Source organism: Camelus bactrianus, chromosome 19 (assembly GCF_048773025.1).
Source record: "Camelus bactrianus isolate YW-2024 breed Bactrian camel chromosome 19, ASM4877302v1, whole genome shotgun sequence".
NCBI lineage: Eukaryota > Metazoa > Chordata > Mammalia > Artiodactyla > Camelidae > Camelus > Camelus bactrianus.
The window spans coordinates 7,607,465-7,619,464 of NC_133557.1; the positions used below are offsets into that span (position 1 = coordinate 7,607,465).

At 38.6% G+C, this 12,000-nt stretch overlaps 1 protein-coding gene across 4 annotated transcripts in view; it reads right to left on the reverse strand.

Annotated features, from left to right (window-relative positions):
* Nucleotides 1-12,000, reverse strand: part of ATRN (attractin) — a 121,929-nt gene that overhangs the window by 53,682 nt on the left and 56,247 nt on the right. For all 4 annotated transcript variants that reach the window (XM_074346983.1, XM_010972801.3, XM_045508535.2 and 1 more), the window contains exons 12-18: nucleotides 9,553-9,773; nucleotides 7,480-7,601; nucleotides 6,463-6,601; nucleotides 5,654-5,844; nucleotides 5,130-5,349; nucleotides 3,738-3,923; nucleotides 2,945-3,181 (exon numbers count right to left, since the gene is read on the reverse strand). In XM_074346983.1, coding sequence (XP_074203084.1) covers nucleotides 2,945-3,181; nucleotides 3,738-3,923; nucleotides 5,130-5,349; nucleotides 5,654-5,844; nucleotides 6,463-6,601; nucleotides 7,480-7,601; nucleotides 9,553-9,773 — 1,316 coding nt within the window. The remainder of the gene's footprint in view (nucleotides 1-2,944; nucleotides 3,182-3,737; nucleotides 3,924-5,129; nucleotides 5,350-5,653; nucleotides 5,845-6,462; nucleotides 6,602-7,479; nucleotides 7,602-9,552; nucleotides 9,774-12,000) is intronic.

Consider the following 12,000-nt stretch of genomic DNA (forward strand, 5'->3'; position numbering starts at 1 on the left):
AAACAAAACACAGGCATAAGCCTTTCTGATTCTGGGTTAGTTAGGCACTGATTTCTTAGCTACAATACCAAAAGCACACGGGATAAAAGAAAACACTGATACAATAGACTTATAAAGTTTAAAGTTTTTGTATTTTAAAAGATACCATCAAGACAGTAAAAAAAAAAAACACACACACACAGAATGGGAGAAATTATTTGTAAATCGTAAATCCAATAAGGAACTTGTAACTACAATTCATAAAGAACTCTTACGGGTCAATAATAAAAAGATAATGCAATTTATAAGTGGGCAAAGAATTTAAATAGACAGTTCTCCAAAGAAGACATCAAATGGCCAATAAGATGTTCAGCTTCATCAGTCATTAGGGAAATGCAAATCAAAACCACAGAGAGGCACCATTTCTCGTACCCTAGAGCAGCTGCAATCAGACAGACAGACACAAGTGCTGATGAGGATGTGGAGAAATCTGAACCTTTTTACATTGCTAGTGAGAATGAAAAATGGTACAGCTACTTTGGGAAACCTTGTGCCCACTAGTCCCCATTTCTGCCCCGACCCTAGGCAACCACTAATCTATATTTTGTCTCTAAATACTTGCCCTTCTTCGATATTCCATATAAATGATTTCATACAATATACAGTCTTTGCATCTGGTGGTTTTACATAGCATATTTTTGAGGTTCGCCCATGTTACAAAATACATCAGTACTTCATTCCTTATTATTTGCCCTATAGTACTGCACTGTATGAATGTACCACATTTTGTTTATCCACTCTCTGGCGGACAGACATTTGGGTTGTTTCCACTTTTGCCTATTATGAATAAAATTGCTATGAGCATTCAGTATAAGATTTTGTGTGGACATATGTTTTCAATTCTCTTGGGAATATACTGGGCCATATGACGTCTCTATGTTTAACTTTTTGAGGAAATGCCAAATTGTTTTCCAAAGTGGCTACAGCATCTTACATTCCTACCAAAAATGTATGAGGATTCCGATCTCTTCAATGATGCTGAGCATCTTTGCATATGCTTATTTGAATTTATAGAGTCCTTTACATATTCTGGCCATTAGACTCTCATCAAATACCTGATTTGTAAATATTTTCCTGTATTTTGTGGATTTTCCTTTCACTTGATGTACCTTGCTATTAGTGGAAAGGCACAGATTTAAATATTTCATTAATTAAGCCACTAGTAGATTAGCAATAGAATTGTAGATCCTTCAAAATATTAGAGAGGAAAAAAGGGAGCAAAAAAACTTTTAATCCAGTTTGGTAGATTAAAAAATGGTTTCTCATTTTATTTTCCATTTCTTGCATTATTTCCTTTTCTGAGAATGATGTTGCATCCTTTGCCCACTTTTTCTGTTGGGGTGACATGTAGCATTTTTTTTCCCCTGGATGGTGGAGGTTTACATACTTTGGATGATAATCATTTGTTACATACACTACAGGTATTTTCTCAAGAGTCTATCTCTGGCCTTTCATCTTTGTTTACAGTAGGCTTTCCCCTTACAGAAGTCTTCACAAAGAGCCCTGTCTGACAGGCTCTTGGAGAAGTTCTCATCCACTAACCTCCTGGGAGTCTCTGCACCAGCCTAGCCTCTCCCACCTGTTCTGAAGGCCAGTCAGTACATTCCCGAGTATTTACTGAAAGTCTGAATCAAAGGCCAATTTCTCAGGGGTGGTTTCTCAGAGCAGCTACCCCAGCAGCTTTAGGATAGCTCATGGTCTAGTCCTTCTTGCACCAACCACTGGAAGGGACAGAGAGGAGGGAAGGATGGGGGAGAAGGGAAGGAAGGAAGGGAGGGAGGGAGGGAGAGGGGAGAGAAAGGAAAAGAGAGGGAAGGAGGGAGAAAGGGAGACAGGCAGGCTGGCTGCATTTTTCCTTTTTTACTCTAGTCAAAAGGAAAAGAGAGTGGTTTCCTTATTCCTTTTCTTAGAGCACTTCATTAAGAAAATCTGTATTAAAAAACTTCCTGTTCCTTTGATATGTATATATATGCAAATCTGTTTAAAACCTAAATAAGCCTTAAGTCAGCAACAATGCAGGGATGTTTCTAAGAGCTCAGGAGCCATCTCTTTGAAATGTAAACATCAAGGGATCCAGGCCCCCTTCCCGGTCTCTGTGGGAATCCAGCCAAACTGTAACTACCTGTTTGCTATAGATACAAGTTTATTCCCCCTTTGGGTAAAGGCAATTAACTAACACAGGCAGTCATCCCAACTACCAGGTAAATTCAGAATAAACTAGGAAAAAAACGTAGAGCAAACTGTTAAATCCTCTCACATGAGGACAAGTTATCATTATTTGAGAACACGTATAAAAGGGATTATATATGTTCGGCTGTTTAAAAGAGTGGAATTTCTCTCTGTTTTAGCAATCTCACTAGCGGATTGCTGTGATGTGCACCACAGTCTGGTTTAATGCTTATTCAATAATAAAACCATTTTCTTTCTTTCTTTTCTGTATCTGTGAAGAGGAATTTCTGGGATGGCAGATTTTATTTTTAATTTTCCCCCTAACAATTGCCACAATGTATTAAGTAAAAAGTAAACTGAAGAATAATATATATCATATGCATAGTATACAGCATAGTATTTTTTATTTAAAAATATATATCTATGTTAAACTGTTATAAGTTTTTACCTCTATGAAGTACTGGTGACAAGAGAAATTTCAGTTTTTATTTTATCTACATCTGTAATATTTAATTTTTTATAATGAACATTTCTGTAATGAAAGTAAAACAACTCATTTGAAATCCTTAGGATTTTCATTAGTTGACATTATATCTTTCATATGAACCCATTTCTCCTAAAATGATGTCATATTTTCTTCTTAAAGGAAATCCATATAAATAACGTAGCTTTCAAGGCTTTATTCTTTGTAAGTAGGTAGTACAACACTTGACTTTGGATACACAAGACATCTTACCTGGACAATGAATGAAAGACCAGTTGTATCTGCTGTCCTCCAGACACATGCTGGAATTGAGAAGGGGCTGTGGATAGAAATTCCCTGTCTGAGGGGTCTGAGACGGCATCTTCACTGGTCCTTTATAGGAGCCCTCTATGCATTTGCCTTTGCCAGTATTGCTGGGATCAGTACACCAGCCACAGCCTGGTTGCTCCAAACAGTGACTACAGGTACAGTAGCCTGAACAATTTTCAGCTGTACAAAAAAAAAAAAAAGAAGTTACAATTCACTATCACATGTAGACTTAAATTCACTGCATTTAAATTATCTTTTTCTTTAACAGACGATTCAACTTCTGTGAGTCAAAACTCCTATTCTACTGTGATTGTTAAAGGACATAATAAATTTTTAAAGAGCCCAATATTTTGCCCAACATATAATAGGGACTCCTCCCCTCTCAATCCCAAAACGCTGGAGGCAGAAGAGACCTTAGTGATCATTTGCTGGAAAGCACTTACTTTATGAATTAGTAGATTAAGATGTGGCGACACTACATGGGCTGAGCAATATGGTACTGAGTTGGGCAAGTTATTTCTGCACTTGTGATTTATCCTACGTTTGTTTACTCATGTCATTGTGCTTGATTCTGTATGCAGGTTCACATGAGGCAGTCTCTGGACAGACCTGAGCAGAAGGTCAAGTCTGTTCTCATGCCTAGAATGTTCAGAGGCTGACAGCACTGCCCTACATGCAGGAGTTGTCACTCACACACAGGGCACTCATGAGTGCCTAGAGCTCACTTTGCACTCACGGGGGCAGCTGCTCATGGTATACCACTCCATACACTGGCCAAAAGGGAAGGAGGCCACGTAGGCATTGGAGTCCACGCACTGCTTCATGTTGCTGCACCACATGCACTCTGAGCTGCCGCTGGTGCACTCTCCACACGCCGTCCGCAAGGCACACGGCGGCCGGCACTGCTTGGCGCTGTGGTTCGCTGGGAAGTAAACCCGAGAGACACTTAGCGCTCCCACCAAGTCAACTTAGGTCAAAGGCTTTTCAGTGTGGGTTGTGAGCCACTAGTGTGTCACGAAGTCAATTCAGTGGGCTACACTCAATGAAGAATACAGAAAGTACTAGGTCATGATTTACTGTTTGGTCAAGTATATTTAAACACTTGAGGTGAAAAGTGTTTTTCTTTTCAAAGAGTGTTAAGGATTGACATGAGGGAACAAGTTAATCTTCCCATAAGAGTAAGAGTTCTAAAGCTCCTTACAATATAGGAGACTCAGGATGAACTTCTGGGGTTTTATAATCCTCCCGAATATGCAAAATTGTATCTTTGTTTATCTGGGGGGAAGAAAACCACAGCATTCATTAAATTCACCAAAGTATTCAGGATCCAAAATGGCTGAAAAGCTCCCCTTTTCGGGAAAGTTAGAAATTGTATTTTAAGGTGACTTCCAGAGTGCTATGAATTCTTGTCCACACCTCTGTATTCCTCAGACAAGTTACAGTACCTTCCTAAAATAAGACATGATGTCAGTGGAGTCCAGCCTCCCAAAAAGGTCCACAAAATTCCACCTACTGCTTGTGAGTCCTTCAGCAGGAGGAGGATGCTGGCGGAGGGCCTGCCCACGTGCTGCCTTTACACAGCCTGAGTGCAGCCCAGAGGAGCGCTTCAGGCCACTCAAAGCGCTGCTCCTTCAGCACCTCCCTCCCGCAGCTAGCGTGCCAGGTCTGCTTCAGCTGGCTGTCACATAACCAAACGTTCCCATTGTTTTTCTTCCAACTGACATCATCTTTTTGTCCAATGTCCCTGTAGTGGTCACCTAGCTTTTCTGATTTTTTTCTCTGCATTTTTTTTTTCTTTCTTCCACAGCATTTCTCTGCCAACACCAAGAAATTGGCCTTTCAGGGCAATTCTTATTACCTTTTGTTGTCAACAAACCAATCAATCTCACTGGTAATTAGACTATTAGGATCCGTGAGTAGTATTAGTTATTTTTGGTTTTGCTTATGGCTCACGTTGTTCAGAGCCAAAGACCCTTCTGCTTTAAAAATTCTGGGTTATACTCTGCTTCATATGTTTGAAATCAATACTCCATCTGTTTTTCATGAAATTTCACAATACTTAACGATGCCTTCTACAGTTTCTCTTTCAACGAACTTCCAGTAACACTTAATTCACCCTTATACTTACCAGGCCTTTCACAGACACTACCATTGAGTGGGTTGATGCAGGTTGCAGCCTTTAAGCCCCGAGTACTGGGTTCTGACAAGATTCCACAGAATCCAGCATCACTGGGCTCATGCGGCATCCACTGTAGCAAACTATTTGTGAATGGGGACATATCTTCCCAGCACCAGTAGGACACGTTGATCTTCCGCAGGCCAACCCATGGGGTTAAGGTGAGCTTGGACTGTAGGCATAACAGGCACAGCTATGAATATAATCAACGTCTTGACCAAAACAGGCTTCTAGATAAAAACCATTAAGTTACATATATCCAATAGATACAGGAAAACCTCCCTATCCCAAATCAGCCATGGCAGGTGAGTACAGACCATCGTTTCTATGTTTACATAGCATGCCTGGCACTTCAACATGGCCATTTTACAAAGGACAGGAATATAGCTCGGAGAAGACATCAGAATTTTCACAGAGATTAATAGCAAAGCAATAGGTGGATATTAGATATTTAAATTCCAAGGGTTTTAACTCACCATGCTCTGTGATGACTGCATGATTCGCAGCTGCTTAAGGACAAATTCTACCTTCTTCTGGGTTGTAAGAGAAGCCAAAAAGGCATTGTGGTTCCTACAGGATAATTTAGCATTGTCATAATTCTCCTTGGCAGTAGTAATTTTCAAACATGAGTTTCCGACCAAATGCCAGCCAGTGCCACAGATATTTTCTTTTACAAAGAAGGGAGAGAAAAATAAAGAGTTTTAGAAATCACACGAAACTACTTATATTACCAGTTTGAATTACCAAAAACCTAAATGGTTTTTGTAATTTGAATTCTAGGTACTTCGTTAGGATGTGGTGAGGGCATCAGACACATTACTAAGGACGAAATAAAGAATACACGTAAGAATTTTTAAAATGTTTATCAGTAATATTTCCTAGATCTCAAGATGCATATTTTGAGGTCAATCCTCCTACGTCTTAGAGAGAAATATTTGTTTGGTGCCAGTGTTAAATTTATAAACCACCTTTTGAAGAACAATTAGAAACAAGGTTAAAATCCTAAGTAAAGAGCAGAAAAACAAACATGGATTATTGGAAAACACCACATCAGCAGATAATGCTTCACTTTCTTTCAAAGGATGATAGAAATCAATACTTAAAAATCGTATTTTTGCTAAAAAAAAATAACAACCACATTAGTGGTGTAGGGGATGAATGGATAAAGTGAGTTTGTCCCCTTTGCTGGTTTCAACCTAGGTAGGCTGCACAGTCTTGAGGGTGTGTGTGTGTGCGTGTGAAGTCTTTGGACCCAAACACATCAAGATGCCCCTGCAAGGCTTACCAGGCAGCGCGATGCACTCCTGATTCCGGGGCTCCCACTGACAGTTCTGGTCCAGGGCACAGCTCCTGCAGCTGGTCTTCTTGTTACAGTAGTACATGGGGTTATCCTTGGGACAATTATCATATCTGAAAATGGAGATCTAGAACACAGTGGACAAAAGTTTAAATCCACAGAGAGATCATGGTAGGAACAAACAGAATACTAAATACAACAAAGTCTAGCTGAGGAAGCAAACTATAGACAGACAGATAGATAGACAAGATGCAAATGAAGCAGCACTACAGTGGGAACACTGTAGTGAAATGTTCCGCTCAAGGACATGCCCTTTACCTGGCAAGGAAGCAGTGCACTCTTTTAAACACCATGCTTCAACCTGCTCATCTGTAAAATGGGGATGTTGAACTTACTGCTTTTTAAACACCTCCCAAACATGCTAAAAGTTTTATATTTTATAAGCTGCTTACCAGACTGACAAAGAATATCAAAAACTATAAAAGCTGAGTAATCATCTTTTTTTTCCTTATAATCTAAATAAAAAATCATACACGGTAAGCATAAATTATGCTGAGCCAAGATACAACATAAAGAGATTTTGCGAAATCTGTGATTTCCACAACTCAGTATGGCTGCTACATCCCCAACTCACTTTCAATCTCAAGTCCTAACTTGCTCCCCAAACCTTGCTTAGGTAGAGGGAGCACACCATTATCAACCCCACACTGAGGATCTAGTACTCAGCCATAACCATACCCAGGGAGCGGGGAGTACTCAAGAGTAATAGTCTCGCCTTCTATAACACCACACGTAAATCCATGTGGCTAGCAGGGCCTCTGGAAATCAGGAAGTATAGAGCATCCCTTCTTAAAAGAAAACTTGAGCAATAATAAAATCCAAATCTACACTGAAGGTTTTAAAAATAACTCCAGGTCAGTATTTATACTATACACACTATAATCTACACCTAACTCTACTCAGGATTTTTCTATACTCTGAAATCCTTGAGAAACAGCCTCTGACCTGGCCTTCTGTGCAGCTGTGGTTCACAGGGACACAATGGTCATTGCACCAGTGGCAGTCATTGGTGTTGGCTGTGCAGCTGTAACAATCCGTGTGCTGGTCACATCGGTCATGGTCAAGAGCTATGTAGAGAAGAAAAACTCATCAACCGTGACAGCTTCTCCTAAGAAAAGTCACAGGCCATTACAAATATTGTACAGCTTTTGTTGCGATTAAGGCAAAAAAAACCAAAGTAACAAGGGCTGGGAAGTAAAATGAGGAGTGAAACTGGCAGGAAAATGTACTGGCGTGTTCAGGTTAAAATACTATTTAGAAATAAATAAACAATCTGAAGAAAAGCTATTTTGTATTCCATGCCTCCAACAAAAGTACACCGAAAATGAAAAACAAAAGATAGGTTAATTTAACTCAACAACGAGATATGACAGAAATAGGTCTGGTTCTTTGAATATTTTTCTTCCAAAGGAAAAAAAATCAACTAGTAATTGAACATCAAGAGCTGACCAGGAACCAAACAACGTAATATAGGAGGACCAAGTCATTCATCCCAGCTATAAATGCAAGGATACTCTGGGCACAGGAAGCAGGTGGCACCACAGAACCCCCAAAAAGGCATGAGGCTGAGCTCCATCTTGCACAAATATATGTAAGTCAAAGAACTGGGCTACTACAGACCTGTTTGCTGATCTCCTACTGATCCCAGAAGAGTCAAGGTCAACAACAAAAGAGAAGCTGTACCACTGTGTTGCCTCATCTGTTAAACCATTCACGGACATGGCGCGTGGTGGAATCCATGGACTAGAAAAGGTAGGGCTCCCCCTCACAAAGATGCCAGCAACCTGCCTGGTCATCACCGCCTGGACTGGACCCACACACTGGGCCCACAAAGTGAACCAGGGAGGTAACATCTGAGATGAGATCATAGCAACTGGGTTCATAATGAACCACCTAAGGATAATTAAACATTATTTCCTATAAATTTGCACATTTAATTTGAGCTTTTAAAATGTGGTTAAAAAATAACTATTTCACTGATTTTATCCCTTTTAGGAGACAGGTTCTGGTTATTGTGGTTCTCCAGCACTCACTAGACCACCAATGAACTTGGAAGGTTCCCCAGGTGTTCTTACTGAGGATTTATGTTCACCTTAATTTGGAGTGTTCTGTAAGAGTCAAGCTATCCATCATAACGCTCATGGTAACTGCTACAACAAGTTAAGAAATCCAGTCAATAGGCTTTAAATTAATTGAAGTGAAAACATATTTTGCAGAGACATTTTTCTTATGTTCAAAGGTCTTTCTCACATATTACTTCACCATATTTCACTGTGCTGTATGTCAAAGCAAAAGAGTAATAAAAACCTGAGCAGGCAAGATGAAGACAGCTCAGAAGATAAAAGGGCTCTAGAAGCAGGGATCATGGTTCATCCTCAGGAGCTGTCTGCCTTGCTATCACTGCCGTGCCCAACTAGAGAAGCCAGAAAAGAGTAATACTTGACAAAGATAGTAACTACCTCTACCTACTCCAACATAGCTTTTCTGAACTGACCCTCTTAATCTTATTTCTAATGTTAGAACTGCATAATCCAATATGGTAGCCACTAACCACATGTAGTTTTTAATTCAGATTAATTAACATTAAACAATTCAGTTTTTCAGTTACATGAGTCAATTTCCAAGTATTTGATACATGTGGTTAGGAGCTAACATACTGGGACAGTGTAGATACAGAACATTCCCATCATCACAAAGAAGTCCTACTGGATTGCAGTGCCTCGGAACAACTGCAGCCAGGTTCCGGAGTTGGTGTACAGTCCATGCAATGCTAGAAAGGTTCTGCCTTTATCACAAGCAGATGGCTTCCAGGAGCCACATGGCATGTTCCCAACCATTATAAAGATGTTTATAAACCAATTTTCAAACATTCATAAAGCATTTGCATAAGTTATTACTAAATAATTTGGGATAGTAAAATGAACATAAACAGTACATGTAGGCTAAGTGCCTCCATAATTCAGATAAAAAAGAATGAGCTCTCAAATTAATTTAATGTTAAGAAGAGAAAAAACATACATCTTTTGGAAAAACATTCTGATTTTAACTTTTCTTCCTGTGCATCAGTTGCCAACTCCCAGGAGACACACTGAGATGACCCTGTGTCCCATGCACACCGGATGCCAGGTCCTGCTGCCAGACAAGCAGCCTCACTCTGGTGTGCTTCACACTGTTCCGAGGTGAATACCAGGATGTCACTGAGGAGGAGACTGTTGAAGCCACCAAATACATACATGGTACTGAAAGAAAAAAAAAGGAGAGAAACAGTTTACTGAAAACTTACATAAGCAAAGTCATGATATACCTCTTTACAATTTTTTAGACAAATCTTACATATTGAAAGTCCTTTAAAAATTACTTTTCAAGATCTCAAAAAACATTCTTACAGCCTTACCTCCCAAATTCCAACTTTCACACTGGCCTGTGGCTACCCAGAGTAGACTACCCAGGAGTACCCACCTACTCCTTATAGCTACGATATTAAAAAGCTCTCATGATAACCTGGTGACTTTTAACCAGGATTCTCTGGAATATTTAAGTGTCAGTATAACCTAACATCTTTTAAAATTACATACATAATCCTACATATACGTTTTTAAATATTAAAAATAATCCATACAATTTAAAAGGCATAGATAAAGCCTGTCTAATCAAAACTCTGTAATGAAAACACAGACCAATAAGAAACAGGTAAAAGTACATATGGAAATTTAGTAAACAGTACAAGTGGCATTTTAATTAGTGGGGGAAAGATGGACTTCTCAGTAAGTAATACCAAGATAACTAAACAAACATATGGAAAAAAGATAAAGTTGAGTCCATTTCTCACTCTCTATACCAGAATAAATTCCAAATGGATCAGAGAACCACCTGAAAAAAAAAAAAAAAAAAAAAAAAAAGAAACTATGCAGGCACTAAAAGAAAACATGGATGAACTACTCTATAATCCGAGAGTAGGGGGAAAAAATCCCTCTGATTTAAAATCCAGAAGGTAATAAAAAATATGGAAAATTTTGATTACATAAATTAAAAAGACATTTTGCATAGAAAATAATGTTGTAAGCAAAGTAAAAGACAAATAATACACCATGAAAAAAATTATTTATAAATATGTTACAGGGAAATAGATTTTTAAGTTTCTTCTGTATAGCATACTGCCCAAGGCAATCTACAGATTTAATGCAATCCCTATCAAATTACCCAGGACATTTTTCACAGAACTAGAACAAATCATACTAAAATTTATATGGAATCACCAAAGACCCAGAATTGCCAAAGCATCACAGAAGAAAAAGAATGAAGCTGTAGGAATAACCCTTCCAGACTTCAAACAATACTACAGAGCTATAGTAGTCAAGACAGCATGGTATTGGATTAATCTTTGACAGGGAGGCAAGAATATACAATGGAATAAAGACAATCTCAGCAAATGGTGTTGGGAAAACTGGACAGCAGCATATAAATCAATGAAGTTAGAATATTCTTTCACAGCATAAACAAAACTAAACTCAAAATAGCTTAAAGACCTAAACATAAGACAAGACACAATAAATCTCCTAGAAGAAAACATAGGCAAAATGTTATCTCACAAACATCTCAGCAAAGTTCTCCTAGAGCAGTCTACCAAGCAATAGAAATAAGGGCAAAAATAAACAAATGGAACCTAATGAAACTTACAAGCTTTTGCACAGCAAAGGAAACTATAAACAAAATGAAAAGACAACCTATGGAACGGGAGAAAATATTTGCAAATGATGCAACTGACAAGAGCTTAATTTCCAGAATATACAAATAGTTCATACATCTCAATAACAAAAAAATAAACAACCCAATCAATAAATGGGCAGAAGATCTAAACAAACATTTCTCCAATGAAGATACACAGATGGCACCTATTATGAAAACAAATATATGTATGTATGTTTATGTATGACTGAAACATTATGCTCTACATCAAAAAATTGACACATTGTAAACTGACTATATTTCAATTAAAAAAGAAAAGACATAAGATGGCCAATAGGCACATGAAAAGATGCTCAGTATCGCTAATTATCAGAAACACAAATCGAAACTACAATGAGGTATCACCTTACACTGGTCAGAAAAGCCATCATTAAGATGTCCACAAACGATAAATGCTGGAGAGGGTGCGGAGAAAAGGAAACCCTCCTACACTGTTGGTGGGAATGTAATTTGGTGCAGCCACTATGGAAAACAGTATGGAGATTCCTTAAAGAACTAAAAAAAGACTCACCACATGATCCAACAATCCTAGTCCTAGGCAAAACTCTAACTCAAAAAAATGCCTGCACCTCAATGTTCACAGCAGCACTATTTACAATAGTCAATCCATGGAAGCAACCTAAATGTCCTTTGACAGATCTGGACAAAGAAGCTATCACACACAATGGAATACTACTCAGTTATAAAAAAGAATTAAACAAAGCCATTTGCAGCAACATG